This window comes from Protopterus annectens, chromosome 3.part0 (genome assembly GCF_019279795.1).
Source record: "Protopterus annectens isolate FY-2018-M chromosome 3.part0, PAN1.0, whole genome shotgun sequence".
Taxonomy (NCBI): Eukaryota; Metazoa; Chordata; order Ceratodontiformes; family Protopteridae; genus Protopterus; species Protopterus annectens.
The window spans coordinates 1,529,599,031-1,529,621,783 of NC_056731.1; the positions used below are offsets into that span (position 1 = coordinate 1,529,599,031).

Genomic DNA, 22,753 nt, shown 5'->3' on the forward strand with positions numbered 1-22,753 from the left:
TTAAGAAGGCTTTACAATTGGTAACTTCGCATATTACTAATACTATTTCCAATAGAAGAGGGATGCACTGTTGTTATGAATGCAACATGTGCAGATACATTCTTGAAGGACCATACATTTGTCTTGAAAATTTTGAGAAAACTTTTAGCGTACCTGCCTTTGTGAATTGCAACACGAAAGGAGTTGTATACATTAGCATTTGTTCTGGATGTTCATGTTTTTATATAGGTATGACCAGTAGAAGTTTAAAAATACGCATCAGGGAACATATGTATGCCATTAAACATAAAGATGACAACAACGCTTTATTTAAACATTCTGTTGTTTGTCCTTCATTTAAAAAGTTTATGTTTTCTGTTTTGGAACTTGTTCAACCTGACTTAAGAAGGGGAGATTACAAGAATTACTTAGAACAGCGTGAAACATTATGGCAGATCAGACTTAACTCTGATGTCCATCCTGGTCTCAATGACATGATCAATGTCAAATGCTTTTTAAAATATAGGGAATTATCTATAAACAAATCTATTGAATTTAATTCCTTTTTTACTTGAACTTGTTTCTTTAAAAGTTTAAATTGATTTAATTGTTTTTTAATTATTTAATTGTTTGATTGGGTCTGTTATAAATGTGCTTGTAAATTTACTGTTTCTTGTATTCTGACAATAAACTACAGTACGCTAAGTTTATTTTTGCCTCTTCTTGGTGCTTTGTTTTTGGATTTTTTGCGGTATTTTTTCTGTTTCAGTGAATCAAAGTTGACCCATGTGTGTATATATATATATATATATATATATATATATATATATATACATACATACACACACACACACACACACACACACACACACACACACACACACACACACACACACACACACACACACACACACACACACACACACACACACACATATATCTTATCAAACATGGTTCAAAGCTTGAAAGACATCACTGCTTCTTAACCAAGGGAATCAAAGAGCTTAGCTTAACTCACTTAGCTGTACAGATGGATTAAAATGTCATTCGGTGTCTTCTATCTCATTCATATCCTAAATCGAGATTAATATATTGCCTTTTGGATTATGAAAGACACTATTTTACTAGTCTTTGCCACTTTGGAAGCACTGGAAACATCAGAACTACTTATTCTATCTCTCTCAGCTTGCATTGTAGCAAAAACTGCACTTGTTGGAGGGACATTCTCCATACCCAAAGGATTCCCTAAGTGTTGTTAAAGCTAAGCCTACTTCAAGTTAAGGCTTGATGATTGGATGGGGTCACATAAGTTTATATCAGAGATTAGTAGTATGACCTTTATCAAGAAGGGAGGTAAACCTACCAATGATGCATGAGTATTGCTGCTCAAACTCCCTGCTTAGTACTAATATATGTACCTATGAATCTTTCTCTCTCTCTCTCTCTCTCTCTCTCTCTCCCTCATTGTATCTATCTATGTATCTATCGATCTAGTCTGTCAGTCTACCTAGCTATTATATGTATTAGCCCATTTTCCAGAAGAATGTTGGCTCTCTATCAAAATGCCAAATGCTGACAAGCTGAAAAAAATACTGAAAATCCAGGAGAAGGGTAAATGTTGAGAATCACTCTTCTTTTTTAATCTTCTTTTCTGCAGGGGGCAAGTCCATCACACCCCCAAAACTTGTATATCTCAACTTCGAGATTACCATGCCTTGGAGAAAAGGGAATAGCCTAAGAATTGGCAATCTCAGACTTAGTACATGCATTTTTTGTCCAGTCAGTCTCTGTGTTTTGGTGATTCAGTCTAGCAGTTCCCGGCATTTTAAATGGTTACCCAAAATGCTATCATATGATAAGTGTTTTCTGACAGGGCACGTTTCTTAATTTTGACCAAGCCAAAACATGTACAGTTACTTTTTTTTAGGAAGTACTTCAGCTTCTGTCCATACTTACTGCCTCCCCCCACACTTGAATATGTCCCTTTCTAGTAAGATTCACCTCCTGTGAATGTGAATATCAAAGAAACTATCTACTAATAAAATATGTGGCAATGTATTTTCTCCATTGGTTGGGGTCAGTGGTGTAGCATAAGTATAGAATTTTGATATGCTGTTTTGCAACTTTACCAAGGGGCAAGGAGTTCAACTCTTTACATAGGTGTCATGCTTCTGGGCTCAAACAGGATCTTTAGGAGACACTGTTCATGATCTACACCATGGAATACTATGAATCCTGCTTAAATGTTGGCTTTGTTGGCACTTTGTCTAAGGTTGCAGGCTCTGGTATGTACCTGTGCAGAATGGTGTCACTGAGACTGTCTTCCCTTAAGCAGTCCAGGAACAAGATTCTAGATGCCCACATTTTTAGGGAAACAAACTTCCCAGAACATGGACGATGATCTAATGTGGAATAAGCAACATTATCTTACTGAAAAGCCATGTGATCCTGATTAATCCACTTCTGTTGTTTCCTCTACTAGATCAAACCAAGTCCAAAGGAAGAGAAACTTCTTAGCTCCAAGGAAGACCTTTAAACATTATACGGTCTATCTCCTTTAGTGAAAATAAATTTGCCCAAAATAGTGATTTCTCTGAAAGCCCTATCACAGTTTTGACTGTGGTCTTTATCTGTCTATGCAGGTTTCTGAGGTCACAGTAGCTTGGTGATCCATCATAGAACATAAGCCAGTGAGAGACAGTCATCTTTAGTAACATTCTGGAGCTCACAAGTCCTCTTCCAGAAAAGCATCCATTAGTAAATAAGTATTTTTCTGCTGAGTTCTTGGGAAAGACTTAGCTGATAATGCTGAAAAGGTCTATGCTGGTGCTAGATGAGGGCCAGTGGTTTGTTTTTTTCTTACTTACATTTTGTTTTCCTGGTCCAGATGTTGCTACTTGATTTTCTTCCCATTCAAAATGTCAGTAACTTCGATCAGTGAATATAGTATCTGAATTTCCAGATGTTCACTTGGCAGGGGATTATGATATTGTTCCACCAATGTGCCTGAATAGGGTCTCCATGTTTAATGAAATAATTTCCAACACATTGGTATTTGAGTTCTCTGTAGGACTCTTCTGTGGTTTACTTTGGGCAGGCATCCTTTCCAGTACAAAGTGATGTCATGTTGCCTTTCCTTAGAACACAGACTTTTCAAATGTGTTGGTCAAGACAGTCAAAGTCCCGGACAAGAAGAATCTTCTAGTGTTACCTTATTTGAATGACTGGATCTTTGGTGCATCAACAAGAATTCTGAGGATGGTCCTTCAAGTGATGTTGTCATGGATGTAGTCTCCAGGGATAATCATAAATTAGAAGTCACCCTTGACCCAAGATCAAGAAAATCCTTCAGCAGAACAAATGTAAGACTTACACCAGTTTTGGTTGTGCCCTTGGTGAGAACTCAGGAAATCATAATATCAACATTTTAGGAGAGGATGCAGTGTAAAGCCCAAGCTTAAGCACTGCTATATTTTACGAGCTTAACAGCAGTCACAATGCAGTCACCCAGCAGTCTTGGTTCAGTTTGCCTGCCTGAAGATGCTAATCTTGTAATGGGTTTGCAGAGGTTACAGAGTCATCGCATGCTCAAAAACATGCTTTTAGTGTATGACACATTTGGTGCTGATATGCCTCCTCTCTACAAAGCTAAGTCCATCATGGTGTTTGATGACAGATGCTTCACTTTTGGCCTGGTATCCCACCTGGGCTCCTACACAGTGCAGGAAGGCTGTTGCCATTAAACCTACTATAGTTCACAGTAGTTCCCCTTGCCCTGTTGACCTTGAAAAAGTAACAGCTTTTGGGCCCACCCCATATTAGGTAAAAAAAAGGTTCATTTTGTGCTATGTAAACAGCAAGATTATGACCCTATTGTACTGAAGTGACACTCATCAGACACTGATCAATAGAGGGGGATATCCTTCTCTTAGCAGTTCATATCCTCAAAGAGGTGAGCAAGCTGTCAGATACTCTGATCTGGGACTTGATTCATCTCCTGGAACTCTGGAAATGAAGGGAAGGACCTCCATTGTCTGGGCTTTCCTGGAAACAAGGCACTTCATAAATCAGCATTTTGCCATTTAGGGGGCTACAGGTCATCCGTCTATTCTGCTCATTTCAACAGAGCTTTGTTCTCTTTCCCACAGCACAGGAAGTTCCTCTCATATTCCCACAATTCCTGCTAATTCCTATTACAAGGTTCAGGGAAAAAAGACCAGCACTCATGCTCATTGCCTCATGGTCACTCAGCAGGCCATGGATTCAGGCTTTAAAAATTTTAGCAGTATAAAATTCTCCTCTTGGTGATAACCAAGGGCATTCCCTAAGATTGGTGGGATAGCTAGGGTCAGCTCATGGTGTGGCTCATAATGAAGATCCCTTCAGTCTACTGGACTTGCCAGTATAGGTTTCTGAGTTAATTGAGGAGACACAGATGTCTTCTACTTGGCACTTTGGCAAGCTTATACCTCCAAGTAGAAACAATTGCCACTTTGGATACAGCAGTATGCTGTTCTGTCTTAGGTGGCTAGTCTGCAGGTGATTTTGGCATTTCTCAGACACCTGCATAACTTGGATCTCATTTATTCCATGGTAAGGTGGTGAAAACATCAGATATGTGTACACTTCAGAATGACAAGAGGAAAACCTGTGGTTTTAAGAACTGATCAAACATTCCTTGAAGGAGTGAGTCACATCTCTCCTCGTTTGAAACACCAGCCCCTTCCATGGTATTTGAGCTATATGGAAAACAGGTTTGTCTGCCTCTTTTTTAAGACTGCTCTCTAACAGGAATGAAGTTTATTTCTTGGAAAAATATTTCCCTGGTGGTGATCTTTGAGCTCCAAACCCCACATGCGTAGGGAATCATATCTTATTTTTCAAAGGGCTCATGTGCTCACAAGATGAACTCTCACTTCCTGCTGAAGAGAGTTTTGGAGACTGACCTGAAGCAGTTCTTCATTCAGACAGTTTTTTGATGGTAGCAGGAGAAACCAAGGTAGGGGTACTTTTGACACCCAAGGTGTGCACTAGTAGCTCAGGTGCTACATAAGGAGGGATCAATTGTTTGCCTCCTTTTTTTAAAGGGACAAACAGTTTATGGTTGCCAAGCAGGCACTTTCCAGGTAGATTTCCAACTGTATCACATTTTTCTATCAATCAACCTGCCATCTGTTGGCTGTGATTGGTGTCCAATCCACAAGAAGAGTGGCTGCCTCCAGTATTTGCTTTGATGGGCACTTGGTCCTTGGTGCACAATTTTCATAACCATTATTGCCTTGATTTTGACTTAGGGAGTCAGGCCATAACTGGGAAGTGAGTTCTATAGGCCTCAGCCATTTGAGATCTGGCCTGGGATGACACTCCAGATCTTCGTATCTGGTGATACTGCTTGGGATTCATCTAAAATGAGAACCCTTTCTATTAGCTATCAGAGATATTTTCTGAATCAGTTGATCTATGACAGGATCTATCTTGATGGAACAGGAATAACCTCTCATTATCCTCCTAGAGATGAGTGTTTCTTTTCTGCCAGTTGATGTTGTTAGAGTTCCCTACAAGCTGTGTAAGCACAATCTGGATAAGTGGATGGGGAACAGAAAATACACCACTGGGATTCCACCTGTGTCCCTGCTGGGCAGGAGCATCGGGTGCTGACTTGATGGAACATGGGATAAATTCTTGGCTAGGCTTGTAGGGGCCTCAGGGTCAAGAGCCTAGTATGTTTCTATGATCCTGTGATTCTTATATTCCTTTAATACCTGTTCGTAATGTGGCACACACTGGCCAATAATAAATACCCATGCACATTGGTGACATTAGTCAATGTGGCCAAATCACCCTCAGCTAATTTTATTTATTTAGTTTTGTTACACAGTAGAATGGCTAGTCCTGACATAGTTATAGGAAGAGAGGTTTGATGATGATCAAATGTGTGTGTGTATGTGTTTTTTCTTTGTTTTTTTTTTATTGATTCACTGAAAGATGCTAACTGGAAACAGGAAGAAAACTGCTAGCATCCAAATGCTTGCTTGCTTATGGGGTTGGTGTACATTATATCACTGCATGCACTGGCGAGATGCACAGACATTCCTGAATGCAGGACTTTGCTGAAAATATAAAATTCTGATTGGACAGTAAGAAATATACAACACTGAACCTATTAAAATGATGTGATTGTAGATTGATAGACATTGTGACAATATGTATGTTATTTCCAGGACATCCATTTAAATCATGTCCTTTATGTAATATATCAAAATCAACTGCCTTTGAATTTGTGTGGTTCTTTAATATACCAAGCTGCTCAATTTGTTCAGTGCTGTTGATAACTCTAACAAATGCATATTACACCTTTTTGCACTTGTTTCAAAATTACTTTGTACTTAATGGATACAATTGTGGTTTATTTTTCACTAAATATTTGTCGAATGAAGTAAAATGTTCTTGTACATGGAAATGGGAAAATAGGACTGAGTGTTTTTTTCTCATTCACAAAGGATTTTTAATTTACAGTATAACGTTTAGTGGAGAGAGAATTCTATCCACAAAAAATGATTCTTTAGGATGACTAGGTAAAAACTGGAATACATAATTATGTCAATGGTTCAAAATATTTTTGTTTTCACTCTCATATAGACTTTAGCAACAGATAATTTTTAATTTAATTACTTATTTATATTTCATTACAGGGGTAGTGCAATGATCTCAATGGACCATTTGCAGGTACAGCCCAGGTAAATAGACTCACACAAAAAATGAACAAAACTTATTTACATAAACAAAGATAATGCTGAAACATACATATTTACAGATGCCAGAACATGCTACAACATTTAGTCTATGAAGCAGCTTACAATGTCAAAACATGGATGGAAAAACGGAATCATGCTTAGAGGAGCATTGAGGATAAGATGCTGAATTTTACTGTTTGTTAGTAATTACAGGTGTGGGGGTACCCACATTCTTTGATTTCCTGTCCTTGCCTATTTAAGTGGTACAGTTTGAAATATTTTCTGCTTAAAAACCTCAGCTTTGGCCGGCTAAGATCTAGCTGTATTCAACTGGATGTATAAGAGAATTTAAGTACCTTTATCTGCACTTTTTTCAAAGAATACAGTATTTAAATTGATTTAACTGTGTTGCAGGAATATATATTAACTGAACTGGAAATTTTGACTCTGCTCTTCAGTTAGTGCCACCCACCCTCCCTGTTTTTGTTTTGGTGTTAATCTTAGTGGCCTTGAATCTGCCTGCCCCTCTTGTAAATTTGTGTTTGGATACTCCTTCTGGGCCCATCTCATTTGCTTACTCAACTGAGTGCAGTGAGATCATATTCTGATTTCAGGCACTCCTACTGTCTACAAACAGAGCATCTGGGAAACAGAAGAAAAAAAAATCTAAGCTTGTTTCCTGCCTTTCCTGTTAAGTGGTATAGGCTTCTGAGGCCCCAAGCCCTTCTGTGTTGGAGGGAAGCCTTCTAGCTTAGTTTTTTTTCTTACAACTAACCAGTTTTCTAGTTTCAGCACTCAAATCTGTTTCTTTGAACTCAGCACTTGTTCAGAACTCATTGTAAGCACTACATAAGCTGCAAATTACTACAGCACTCAGCTTTCCTCACTTGTCTAGTGGAAAGCAGTTTTTAGTACTTATTAAATAAGCACTTCTCCAGGCATGTCTAAGGGTCAGCTCCCAGTGATTTCTCCTGTCTACCTGATGAATCTGGGCATCTTGGGGCAATGCAGCAATTGCCTCATGTACACAGACAACCCTCTCCTTCTACCACCCAACACTACAACCTGTGAGAGATGCACTTATATAGCCAAACTGGAAGCAAAGCTCTCTTCACCCAAGACTGGGCTAGACAGTCAAGAGGAGAGGGTAAACACTTGCACCACACCACACTCATCACATAGTCCCTCAAAACCCACACCACCGAAACACATACATAGAAACACAAAACACACACCTACATTCGCGGAGGCTCTCAATAAAAACCTGCCCAAGCATCAGGGACATCCAAAGCATAAACGCAAGCAAACTCCACCCCCCAACACAACCCAAATGACACATAGCCCACAAACTCAGTGTGCCACTCAACCACAGCCCATAAGGCATAACAACGTACCCAACACTCTAGTCATAGGTGACTCTATAGTCAGGCACACTGATGTTCCACTCACTAGACTAAACAAGGAGAAAGTTACTGTCAGCTGCCTGTCAGGTGCCAGGATCCACCACATAATGCATGCACTCAGGTCACTCCACAATAAGTACAAATATTACACTGTCATTGTCCATGTTGGTGTGAATGACCTGAGACGTACCTCCCTGGACTACATGAAAAGAGACATGGAGGAGCTCTCTGATCTTGTATCCCAGACAGGTATGACCCTAACCCTGAATAGCATCCTGCCATCACCCAGAATGATACCACAGTACAAGGACAAAATGATTGACTTCAACAATTGGCTAAGCTTCTGGTGTCATTCTAAGGGGATCCAGTATTTGTCTGCCTGGGATGACATGATCAACAGTCCACGATGCTTTGCCAGAGATGGCCTGCACCTGTCGCCCTTAGGATTCCGGATACTGGCTAAGACTCTTGCCACCCCTATAGTGCCTTTTTTAGGCAAGGTTCAAATGACAAATTCACCACCATAACCGGTACAAGCAAGCAAAATCTGAGGGTAATGCTACTCAATGCTAGAAGTCTAAACCTCAAAATGCACTCACTCGAGGCACTCCTTAAAATGGAGAACACTGACATCTGTGCAGTGACAGAGACCTGGTTCAAAGCTCCAGAGAGCACCCCTGCATTACCAGGCTTCAATTCATGCCACACCTTTTGGCCAGCTAACCCAGAAAGAAGCACTAAAGGCGGAGGCGTGTCCATATTCATTAAGGATATCCACACCTCCAGGCTAGTTGCACAGCATAATGCATCCGAGATTATCCAAGTGCAACTAACTCTGGGCAAGACCGCAATCCAAATTGTAGCTTGCTACAGACCCCCCACCATGCCCCAGGATTCACACTCCTCATTTCTTGATACACTGGAAAGTATTAGGGTACAACCCAACACCCTAATAATGGGCGATTTCAACTACCCCACCATTAACTGGGAAAACTACTCATGTACCAACTCTTTTGCCCAAAGTTTTCTAGAATTCATAAATTCCAACGCCTTGGATCAACTTATTCACACCCCCACCAGGGGCAGCAATATCCTAGACCTGGTCATCACCAACATGAGAAACCGATGTTCCACACCAGAGGTCAATTCCTCGTTGGTCAGATCCGACCACAAGCTAATCAGCCTAGATATCCACATCCCACCCCCAGCCCCAATTAGGGAAACCACCGTAAAAAACTTCTCAAAAGCCAACTTCACACTTCTTAAGACAGAAGTGGCAAACTTCATGACACCCATGCAGACGGACAATAGAGGTATGACTGCCGAATCCTACACAAATGCACTTTATAAGCACTTATACGAGTGCATGGATCATGCTATCCCTAATAGAACCAAGATGTTATCCTCCAAAAAAAGGTAGCCAATCTGGTGGTCCTCTGCCATAAACAAACTCTACAACAGAAGAAAGAAACTGTTGTAAAAAGAGTAAAATCCCATGATTGGAGGAACTCCCTGGTCAACCTCAGTAAGAAGTTGAGATCCCTCATAAAATCCTCCAAAGCTATTTAGAAAACAAAATTGCCACTGACTCTAAAGATAACCACAAAGCATTCTATAGCTATGTCAAGAATCTAAATGGGAACACTCAGATCTGCTCTGAGTTACAGCATAATGGCACTAAATATACAGAACCAACTGATATTGCCAACATCCTAGCAGATAGGTTCAGTGCTAACTTTACCCCCCTCTCACCCCCTAGAGGGCCCATCTCTATACCGGAAGAATGCAAAGTTCCTATAATCACGGCTGCACAGGTAAAGAACACACTCTCCAAAGCCAAGAACACAGCATCCATGGGACCTGACAATATCCCAGGCTGCGTTCTACATGAACTACAGAAGAACTGGCACCCTACCTAAGTACCATGTTCAATCATAGCCTCACCTCAGGCTTTTTACCCACTGAATGGCGCACTACGACAGTTATCCCACTCCACAAAGGGGGAGCCACGACGGACCCCGGGAACTACTGCCCCATTAGCCTGATGAGCCTGGTCTGCAAGGCCATGGAACGTATCACCTTGGAACTCATAAACAAACACATTGGTAATCTCCAAACTCTGGACCCTACTCAGTTTGGATTTGTAAAAGGCAGATCATGTCTCCTAAACCTGATTGACTTCTTTGAAGCAGTCACCAAAGCCATAGATGATGGTAAAATGGTTCACACAGCTTATCTAGATCTCGCCAAGGCTTTTGACACCATCCTCCACTCTGGAATTATAGATAAGCTCACTAAACTAGGTATAAATCCCTATGTCATAAGATGGGTTGCCAACTGGCTCACAGACAGTACCCACACTGTGAAAGTAGCGGATTCCAAATCCGACATCAGACCAGTGACAAGTGGAGTACCACAGGGTTCAGTCCTGGATCCTCTCCTGTTTGGTATCTACTTCTCTGAAGTGCAGGCCAACACAGAAGGTCTTTGGCTAACAAAGTTTGCAGATTACTGCAAACTAGGAGCCATAATCAAAACTCCTAACAATGTGGACAAACTACAAAAGGGCCTCACTGAGACAGATTCCTGGTGTCAAAGCCATGGCCTAAAGCTCAATGCCAAAAAGTGTATTGTCATCCCGTTTGGTAAAAACTCTGTACCCATGAACTACCACATAGCTGGTAGTCTACTTAATGTGAAAATGTGATAAGAGACCTTGGGACACAGGTGGACAGTAGTCTCTCCTTTGATAATCACATCACCACAGTGGTCAGGAAATCCTTCTACGTGGCTCATCTCATCACAAAAGGATTCTCATCCAGAAAAAAAGAGGTCATTGTTCCACTCTACTCATCACTCATTAGACCCATTATAGAGTACAACACCCCTTTTGGTATGTACCTCACAAGACATCTACAACAACTGGAAAGACCACAGAAATACCTCACAAAGAAGATTACTGGCCTCAAACAGATGCCCTTTGCAGACCGTCTCAAAAAACTACAGCTTTACTCCATCGCATATCGCCTACTCAGGGGCGATCTCTGACTAACATACAAAGCTATGTCAAACCCAGAGCTGCTGGACATGCTCCACTTAAAGAAATCCCAATCCCTCTGAGCTACATGCTCTAGGGACCTTAACCTTGTCACCACAATAAACAGAACATGCTGGAGGGATAGATTCCTGTCCCAGAGACTTCCCATACCAGAGACTTCCCATACTCTGGAACAGACTAACTATCTATGTCAAACAGAGCTCCTCATTACCACTCTTCAAGAAAAATCTTGATGATTGGATGGGAAATGGGAAATTCACCCCAGGGATCACTTCTGTGGCTCTGCTCGACAGGGGCATAGGAAAATAATTTTCTTGGGTGGCGAAAGCCAGGGTACATTTTTTGGCTAGGCTTGTATGGGCCCTAGGGCCGATAGCCTAGTACCTACCTATGAACCTATGAACCTATAAAATGTACTCATAATGAATGAGATGGCTTATGCTACATGGATAGCAGCATATCAGTACATATAGAGATGTATGAAGACATTAGTAGAGGTGAGTTTAAATAGTTGCAGGAAAGGATACCATGGGAGAAGACAAAGAAATTATAAATCAGGCATATGGAGGGAAGAGGACTAGTAAAGTGATTAAGTGTGAGATCTACAAAGAAAAACAGAGAGGAGAAGATGGAGATAGGAAGAATGAGGGGTATTAAGTGAGGAGATGACAACATGAGATAAGGATGAAACAGGGATAAAGGGATGTGAGAGAGTTTCAGTGTTCATGTAATGTGACCTGTGTAAATGCAGCTGCACTGTGTCTGGGTCCCATGTAGTCTAGACATCATTTATTGCATTATCCACATGTCCTATTAATCTAACAGTTTATACTCTACCCTCCCAATGTCCATGTAAGGAAGACTTCATCTCTTCCTCATGCATTCTTTAATTCACTCATTTATGTTCTTCGTGTTGCACTGTTGCAGTCATAACATTTTGGGTTATCTGCTTGCAGTAGCCCTCAGTTGGCCTGACTATCAAAGTCTTGGGTCCTGCATCGGTTGCTGTCTCATCTTCCATGACGTCAGGTAGTCAGGTGTATAAAGCATGCTGTCGAGGCCATTGCATCAGTCTTTCTTGCAGTGTGGTGCCCGAAGCAGAAGCAGTTCGCAAGTGCAGCTCGGCCGACTCCTGAAATTTTCGTTTTCGAGTTTCAGAACCAAAGTCTTCAACTAAAGCTAAGTATCCCATTGGGGAAACTTTTTCTTGCTCTAAACCAATGTCAGTAAAAGTCAATAATTGCATTTCTTGTGGAAAGCAAATACCTCATAAAGATTTTTATTCGTACTGTATTTCTTGCTTAGGCCCTGACCACAACATACCTCGCTGTTGGTTTTGTGCCTTATTTAAACAATGAACTATTCATCGTCGGTATATTTACATTTCTAAATATTTTGGTACTCGATTCAGTTATCCAGATATGTCTTTGGTAAGCCACTCAACTACCAACATTCTGAAAAAACACAAAGATAAGGACAGAGACAGGCTACCTAGGTCCAAAGCTGCCGACGACGCTTCTCCTAAGCTAGTCTCCAGTTTGCCGGTACTCAGTGAGGCCCTTTCGCAGCCCCTGATACCCACTACTTCAGATTCACAGGCCTCTACTGACACCCATTCAGAGTCCGGTATGCCATGAGATGCTTCAACTGTGGAACTTGCGGATATCTCTAACTTGGATGGGTCCAGAACCACTGTGCAGACACCAGCTTCTGAGGGTGTATTCAGGCCTACTGACTTGCATATTAAACCGACGCCATCTTCTTCTTCAAGGCCTAAAGCTCGAACCATGCCTAGAAAACCAACGCCCAGACCACATGGTCGGGCCTCTATGCCTAAAAAACAAATGATAAAAATGGCTGAAGACCTTATTACTTTAATCAGGGGAAGCCAACCTTCCCCCTCTAAAAGACCCAGGACTGAATTTGCTTATGATACTTCTGATCATGATTCTGAAATTTCTGTTTCCTCTGATGACCAGGATTTACCCTTACCTACCTATGAGGATTATTATGCCGATGACTCTATTCCCTCTTCTTCCCCCCCCCAGAGGATTTCTCTTTTGGTGAAACCTTGCATACTCTTAGGGAGGATTTTTGCTGGGAAAGCCAGGATTACTTTGATTCTAAAAAGAGGCTTAGGGACTTCTTACTCCTGCCTCAACACAGGCCTTTAGCTATCCCTCCTGCACTAGACATTGTTGATGATGCCTTTTCAGAATCTAGCTTGGCCCCTGATACTTTACCTCCTGCTCCCAGAAAAACTGATGGATATTACAGGGTTCTTGACTCTCACAAGTTCCTTTTTAAAAATCCTACTGTAGATCCTGAGACCATTTCACAGGGACCCAAGGGCATTAAGGCTACTACTGCCAAAAATCCTACCTCCTCTGATAGAGATTCCAGGGCACTGGATAGATGGGGTAAGAAGGTATACCCTTCTGCAACCTTGGCCATTAGGGCCTTAAGCTGCCAGTTTCATATGTTAAAGTATCAGCAGCATATTATTGCATTGCTTAAACAGAAAATTATGTTGAGTCCTGACTGTGCTGAAAATAAGGATTTACAGGATTTAATGCATTCTGCTGAACAAGTTGGAAAACATACTTTGCAATGTGGTTTTGATTCTCCAGAGTCATCTTGCAGGGCTGCTGTCACTGGGACTGTACTTAGAAGGCATGCTTGGCTTAAGGAGCAATCCTTGCCAGATCATGTTAAAGCTAAATTGCTGGATGCTCTCTTAAATCAGGACCACCTGTTTGGCAACAAAGCAGAAGAAGTACTTAAAAAGATGGAGGAAAAAGCTAAATCTATGCAAACTGTTAAATATTTCCTACAGGTACAGCCTCCAAGATTTAGTAGGCATTGGTCCTCTAAGAATTGGTCCTTTCCTGTCTCTTCCAGGCCTTCTCAGTCCAAACCCAGAACCAGCAGAACACCCAGGCTTCAGTCCCAGGGTACGCACAGGACTAAGCAGTGGGGGGCTCCCACTTCTAAATCAGGGAGTAGTAAGACTCCCCCCCTATGGTAAGCTGTCTCAATGACTTACCTTTAAAACTTCCAAGCACTTCTCAACTTGACTGCTCCTTTAGGGGGAAAGATTGCTCTGCAGGCAAAAGACTGGGAACTCATTACCCAGGACAAATGGGTTTTAAATATAGTTTCCCAAGGATACAGATTTCACTTCCACACGTTACCAACCCCAAACGGTTGGAAGATCTACCCCCAAATCAGTGGGCAGAGGCTCAAAAGCAAGTACTCTCTCTCTTAAGCATAAGGACTATTCAAACTGTACCAGAAGAGGAAAAGGGACAAAGTTTCTACTCAAGACTTTTCCTGGTACCCAGAAAAGACAACTCATGGCAGCCTATCCTGGACCTCTCTATCCTAAACACCTTTTTGGTGATCCCAAAATTCAAGATGCTAACTCTTCACCAGTTGCTTCCTATGCTAGGCAATGATGACTGGTTGGCAACACTGGATTTAAAGGAAACCTTACCTGCACATCCCAATCAGGGAATCTTGCAGAAGATACCTACACTTCAAAGTAGGCTACATGCACTATCAGTTCTCTGCACTGTCCTTTGGCTTATCAACTGCGCCCATGGTATTCACAAAGTGCCTAGCTCCAGTCATCGCATTTTGCAGGCAAAAAAATATTCAAATATACCCGTACCTGGATGATTGTCTAATTCAGGCAGAAAGCCAGGACATACTTTTGAATCATCTGGCATTTGTACAAAAGGTGCTAACTTGTCTGGGGTACACCATAAATGAAAAGAAATCACATCTGGTACCCTGTCAACAAATTATATTCCTGGGAGCAAGCTTGAACACAACTTCCCAGATGACCAGAGAAACAAATTCATTTGACAACTTACTTCAAAATAATGGCCACTAAAACCCTGCTATCTGCAAGGCAAATACTGCAAGCTTTGGGGTTCATGGCCTCTTGCATTCTACTAATTCCATATGCAAGACTGCATATGAGGAAACTACAGTGGTATCTAAAAAGCCTACGGTGTCAATATTCTCAGGATCTAGAAGCAATGGTTCCTATCATACCTTGCCTACAGTTAGAATTCCTTTGGTGGGCAGAGGCCTGCCACCAAAATGAGGGACTACCTTTCACTCTACCCCCTGCTACCTAAACCCTAACAACAGACACATCAGACTATGCATGGGGGGCTCTCCTGGCAGGGAAGTGCATTCAGGGCAAATGGAACCCAAGTCAAATGCACCTGCATATCAATCAAAAAGAAATGTTAGCTGTACAGAATGCTCTGACAGCCTTCACGGACCACATTCTTCCAGGACAATTAATGGTAAAGATGGACAACACCACTGTTATGTGGTACATAAACAAGCGGGGGGGTACCCATTCATACCCCCTCTGCAGACTAGCCATGGCTCTGTGGAACACAGCCTTGAGCTACCAAGTGCATCTACAGGCTCAATTTCTGCCAGGAAAACTAAATACACTGGCAGAAGAACTAAGCAGAAATCTCATGGACTGACACGAGTGGAAACTGGAACCAAAGATTTTCAACATGTTGACAAACAAATGGGGGAGCCCAGATATAGACCTGTTTGCCTCCCCCCCAGAACTACCAATTCGACAAATTTTGCACATGGACTCCCCACAAACAAGCTTGGAAAGTGGATGCCCTGTCCTTCAGCTGGAAAAATCTATCAGTTTATGCCTTTCCTTCTCTGCCTCTCCTCTCCAAAGTACTACTAAAGATCAAACAGGACAAACCAAGGATGATACTGACTGGCCACGCCAACACTGGTACCTCCTCTTGCTCAGTGTGCCACTGCTGGCTCCATGGCACCTGCCTCAGACCCCTACCCTGCTGTCACAGCAGGAGGGCCAGATTCTGCACCTTCAGCTTCAAAGACTGAACCTGGCAGCCTGGCTAATTACCTAATCTCTCCATTACCATCCCTCAGTAAGCAAGTGTTGGATGTCATTTTGGAGGCAAGGAGGCCTAGTACTAGAAAATCTTATGCTGAAAAATGGAAAAGATTCTGTGCCTGGAATCAAACTCAAGCGATGGGCACAGCAGCGCCCAATTTACCTCAGATTCATCAATACTTAACTGAGATGCTTCACAAGGGTCTTTCCTTTTCCTCCATCAAAATTCATGCCTCAGCCATTTCAGCTCATTACAACACAGAACCACCCCTCTTCTCTCATCCACTGCTCAAGCAGTCATCAGAGGGGCCAAAAACTTAAGACCACCCAGGAGACCCCCAACTCCAGCCTGGGACCTTAACTTTGTATTGGAAAAACTCAATCTACCTCCTTTTGAGCCAGCTGCAAGTGCCAAGTTAAAATTCCTTTCTTGGAAAACAGCCTTCCTTTTATCAATCATTTCAGCAAGAAGGGTATCTGAATTACAGGCTCTTATGGCAGGGGAGCCTTTCATCATCTTCCATGTAGACAGGGTGTCCCTCAGGACCAATCCCTCCTTCATGCCCAAGTTATGGCTCTTAATCAGTCCATTCATTTGCCAACCTTTTTTTCTAATCCACAGAACAAAGGGGAATGGATACAGCACTTCTTAGATGTGCACAGACAACTTAGATTTTTCTTGGACAGGACTAAACCTCAAAGGAAATCTGAACAACTGCTGGTGGCATTTGCTGCAGGGGCAGAGGGGAAGGCTATTTCAAAGCAAACCATTTCTAAATGGATAGGCCATTGCATTCATTTCTGCTATAAGCACCATGGAAAACCTATCCCACAGGGGGTTAGACCACATTCAACCAGGGCTGCATCTACCTCTACAGCCTTTCTCAGAGGTGTCTCTACCAGAGACATCCTAGAAGCTGCTACCTGGAGTTCTGTACATACTTTCACCAAGTATTACCATTTTCCAATTTTCTCTAAATCCAGAGCTGACTTTGCCTCTGCAGTCTTGCAGGGCCTTATAGCTGGTCCTAATGCTGTCTAAATTCCTCCTCTCATCCTTAGCTTTGGGAATCGACCCAAATGTGATGACTGCAACAGTGAAACATGAAGAACACAGTACAGCTGTGTACACTTACCATAAATGTAAATGTTCGAGAGTATTTACTGTTGCAGTCCTGGTTACCCTCCCTCCAGCCCCCTGACTTTTTTTGGCTATACCTCTATTCTCCTTTACTATGCTTAAAAGCTTTTTGGTGTATTTGCTTTTTTGTTGGAGGTATAACCTTGCATATATATATATATATATATATATATATATATATATATATATATATATATTTAATTGCTTCCCATTAGGGTAGCACCTGACATCTGGGGAAAGAAAAACTGATGTAATGGCATCGGCTGCATACTTTATACCCTTGACTACCTGATGTCATGGAAGATGAGACAGCAACTGACGCAGGACCCAAGACTTTGATAATCAGGCCGACTGAGGGCTACTCCAAGCAGATAACCCAAATGTGATGACTGCAACAGTGAATACATTCGAACATCTACATTTATGGCAAGTGTACACAACTGTACTTTCTTGATCCTCCTCATCAGAAAGGTTTGCTTCAATTACTGTGACCTTAACCACCTTTTCTGTGAAACAATACTTTCTTGTATCTCCCTGAAGAACTACTGCAATGTTCATCACTGGAATGACCCAAAAGGACTTGTCTTAATAGTAGATGCTAGTTAGCGTTATTAAATGGCATGGTCATCCCTGCAGGTATTACAACAGCAGTGCTCAAATTATCACACCTAAGTGTTCTAAAACTAAATGCTATTTATACAGTTTTTTTTTATTATCAAACTCCTGAAAATGGTGTACTGCCAATTTAGGGTGTGTGTGTCATTACTACACATGAACAGCTTCATGCATATTGTGATGCCCGTGCCCTGGCCCAGCAATCAAGGAGCCTCAGTCCTCACCACTAACACCAGAGAGGGCTTCTCATATATGAGGAAAGGATAACAAATACACACACTAAAGTGCAATTTCCCCTTAACAGCACACAGAGATCACAGTCTGTCTGGGGCTGGTCGCTCCCTTGCTCTCCAGGTCCCCAATAAGACTCCCCACTGGCACAGCTATAGGGTCCAGATCTCAGCCAGCTGGGCAAGCTAAAATCTCAAGTACCCTCTCTGTCCAACCAGTGCTTTGTGTCCCTGCCCAAGTAGCTGACACATACACACTTTGAGATAAGAGTTTATACAACCACACAGACACTTCTGGGGAAGGCTGGCACAGGTTCTCCAGCTGTGCCCCTTTCTCCCCAGACTATACGGTAGTACCACTTGCCACCACCTAGCTAATATTTATCAGCTACTCCAAGGCCCTTAAAATGGTGTCCAATTATTACTGTGCAATATTATTATCCAATTGGTAATATGACTAAACAGTCAAGACTTATTAGAGTGACTTGGTACAGGATCCTTATATACACGCAATGTACTCTTAGAGCTTAACTTATCTCTACACAAAACAGCCACAGTTGAAAGGTTTAAAATATTTAATAATAAATAATAAAAATGCAAGACAATACTTCTTACTATACAGTGCTAGTCAAGAGTTCAGAGATCACACCGAAATACTTAAAATAATTCAGTAGTACAGTTCTGACATCACAGAAAAACACTTAGTCTAATCTTTCTAGTTCCTAGCTATTTCTAAAAGAAAACACAAGTCTAAGATAACTTACATATGAGCACGACAGTGCTGTGAGTTGGATAGTCAAGACAAAAATGCTTAATAATCTCTGGTTCTCTCTGTTTAAATTGCTGTTGCCGTCCTTGTTCACATTACATAATTTCTTTTACACTTTCCTGGTGTTCCCAGGCTAACAGATACTACATAATTGTTATCTTGCACCTGCAGGAATCTACATCAATAAAATATATTCCACATGTAAACTCTAGCAATTATTCCTTAAGTTAAAACAATAGGCAGGATGCTTTACTCCAGACTCATAAACTCCAAATTCTAACTTCAAAGGAATAGGCATGAAATAATTTCAACTTCAAAAGACAGACAAGAAACGCTTGACTTAGCTTTCTTTACAGCAGAGGGTAATGTTGCTACATTGTTTAAAGTTCAACATTTCACAGCATATTCTTTAAATTAAGAAAACAAGTCTGTAGTTCAAGATTCATATTTACAAATGAGGGAATCATGTATAAAATCCTATCTGGCTAGGCTGGCAGCCTTCACACATATCATTGTTAAATGATTGCAGTTGATTTTTCTTACCTTGCATTTTAATAACACATTGCACTCTGGAGTAACCTCCCATGACAAATATTCCACAAAGTGAGGCCCTAGAAACAAGAAATTACATTTATACACTGGTAATATCTCAGCAGACACTTTTAAAAACTTAAGTTTTCTTAAAATAAATGCATGCATTGAAAACAAGTCATTGTATTTTACATTTGTACAATTTGTCTTTTTTTTGTCAATTTTTGCATGAACAAAGGGAAATAGTAATGGAAACCATTAACTTTGTATTCATTTTTTTATTTGTTCATTCAGTTTTGCAACTGGGTAAAGCACTGATCCAAATGGACCTATTTCAGTTTCAGCCCAGACAAATACAAATGACAGTAGACAAGCAAGTTAATGAGTAGTATTATGAATACAAAAAATGTTGTGAAGATAGCAATGAATCAGTAATAATAGTAAAGTACACCAGACAGGGGATGGAAGGAAGGGATAGTTAAAGTAATGAGGTAGGAAGAAAAGGACTGTGAAACAGTGAATGGATGGAGCACAACATGTAAAAGACAGGAAAAGTAAAGTAAAGACACACAGAAATTAACTGTATACAATTTGTATTATGTGGAAGGGATGTCACATAACCGTGTGGGGAAATAATGAGAGAAAGACAAAGGTCCCTGACTGGTGAACAGGAGCACAAAGTGATGGGTACAAGCTGAGGTCTTTAAGATTAGTAGGGAGGGATTCCCAGTGTTTGAGGCCTAGACTGGCGAAAAAATGATGAATGCAATAAACTCTGGTTCTGGGACATTGAAAATGTGGACCAGAGTGGTTAAGACTTCTTAGATTGCAACTGGCAGGTTGTCTGAAGATGTTGGAGGTAAGGGAGAGACAGGAGTGTTATTTGAGGAGCCTGGAGAGTTGGGATCTAAGAAGCAGGTGGGCATGTTGTTGGACAGGTAGTCAATTGACTTTATGAAGGGTGATACCACAGTTCTAGGGGAGAGGATAAATGAAACATTACTACTAAGTGGTGATATATAAACTAACCCAGGTCGTAACTCATCAAACCTACCCTCCCAAGCTCACTCTCCTAAACATGTAAAGCTAATCACAATCAACTTCCAAAGCAGTCGAAATTAAATAACGTGAGTTTCATACCTGGACCTCACATAATCAACCAGACATTATTGCTGTCACAGAAACTTGCCTCAAGCCAAATAACAAGGCCTTGAATTCCTTCCCCAAGGATTCTGTACTCTCAGACAAGATAGATTAAACAAAAAAGAAGGCATTGTTGCCCTTTTCTAATCTATCTCCTACTATATATCCCCTACTCCTATAATATCACAGTATTTACCACAGAAGAAATTCTAATACTTATCTAAATCTAAACAGTAACAAAAAACTATTTATAGTTGTACTCTATATTCCCCAGGCGACAACATACCTATCTTAGAAGATGTCCTGGCTTGGATCTCCCAAACTATCAAAAACAAAACCATTACTTTAGGAGATGTTAACATCAATTAGTCTAATATCTGCTCAGAATTTCCTTCATCCTATATCAGATTATATCAGTTCACCCAGTTAATTACACCCCCTAAAAGGCCCAACAAATGAAGCACTGATGGAGCCATCTTAGACTGGATTCTAGTAAGTGACCCCAACCAAATCTCCTTAGCTGGTACAATCCCAAGATTATCTTCTAGGATTTGTCCTCAGACCATCTCCATCTCTTCAAAAAGAACACCACACTAAACAAACCCCAAATCTAGACAATTTAACCCACAAACTTTCACTGACCTTCTGAAACTCATCAACTGGAACTGCTTAAAAACTACTTCCCTAGATGATGCAGTCATTCTGTTTAACAATCTATTTCTTGAAACCTTAAAACAAACTTGCCCCTCTCTGGATGAAAAGGATTAAATTTAACAATGCTCCCTGGCTTACAAAATCTACAAAACAACTGATGCACAACTGTGCCAAAATCTGGAGACAATGGCAAAAAAACAAAAACCCCTCCACCTTGCAAAACTATCGACAACTCCAAAACCATGTCAAAAAGCAAATAAAAAAAGATAAAGAGGAATATCATTTAAAAAATTCCAGTCCAATAACAAGTACAAACCCAAAAAAGTTCTGGTCAGCAATGTCATCTCTCCTAAACCCTGGCACTATAGTGACACCCACACCATTCCCTGATAAAAAAACTCTATCATAGCTAACATTTTTAACACCCACTTTATCAAAACTATAGCCATTATCACCTCTAACTTTCTCTGAGTCATCATGGATATTAACTCCACTACTCAAATCCACTTACAGTCCTCCACCCTATACAACCACCAAATCCTAATAATCTTCTCCTACTTCCTCTTTTTCCTTAAACCCAGTTCCCATTTTCACTATTAAATGACTTCTACTCAAACTTAAACCAGGTAATAATGCAGCAGACAACCTTCCCACTGAATATCTTAGACTAGCGGCAGACGTAACTGTATATCCTAACAGTAAACGAATAAAAAGATCTATCCTTGAATCCTATGTCCCACATAACTGGCAAATGACTTTTATTCTACCACTCCACAAAGGAGAGACCCTTCTAATCTTCTAACTAATGCCCTATTGCTATCCTTTCCACTGTTTCAAAAATTCTGGAAAAGTGCATTGAATTTCAACTTCTGGACTATCTCTCTGACAAACAAATTCTCTCACCTACACAACATGGCTTCAGACCAGTCCACAGCACCATGACTACCTTGCTCTCTTTTATGGACACAATCAACAAAGAAAGGGACTCCGGCAAATATGTTGCCTCGATATTTCCAGACCTTTCAAAAGCTTTCCACACTGGAACTCTCTCCCACTACATATTAGGTCTATTCAAAGCCTTGCACTCTTTAAAATTTCCTTACACAAACACCTCTCTACCACATGGATTTTGTAAGTGCCCCAATGTGCCCACCCTTGCCCAACATCATGCTCAATCTCCATAAACCTAGTCTTACCCCCTACATATTCTTAATCTTCTTAAACTCATATGTTTGCAAACTGCAACTGTTGTTACCCTGCTGGTATAATTTTTCATAACTTTTACATACCAATTTTCTCTCTATAGAATCTAAAGCTTTGCATAAAATTATTTTAAACTGTTAAATAGTCTGTGTACACATCAGCTTTCTTTCTCACTTTAAGAAGCATAAACTTTGTAAATAATTGTTCTACACTGTTAAGTATAGAATTGTCAAATGTTTATGTTTTTGGAGCATTAAGAGGTTAACGCTTTGATAATATTGTTCTATATTGTTTATCTAGATAATGTTATATTTGTGGAGGTTTTCTACCTGGGCCTCCACTGAAAATGGGCCAGTTTAGCCCAGTGGACCATCCCAG

General features: G+C 40.9%; 1 protein-coding gene across 2 annotated transcripts in view; it reads right to left on the reverse strand.

Moving 5' to 3' along the window:
• The window catches only part of MYOM1 (myomesin 1), an 848,953-nt gene that overhangs the window by 77,598 nt on the left and 748,602 nt on the right, over window positions 1-22,753 (reverse strand). For both annotated transcript variants that reach the window (XM_044065566.1, XM_044065567.1), the window contains exon 28: window positions 19,388-19,455. In XM_044065566.1, coding sequence (XP_043921501.1) covers window positions 19,388-19,455 — 68 coding nt within the window. The remainder of the gene's footprint in view (window positions 1-19,387; window positions 19,456-22,753) is intronic.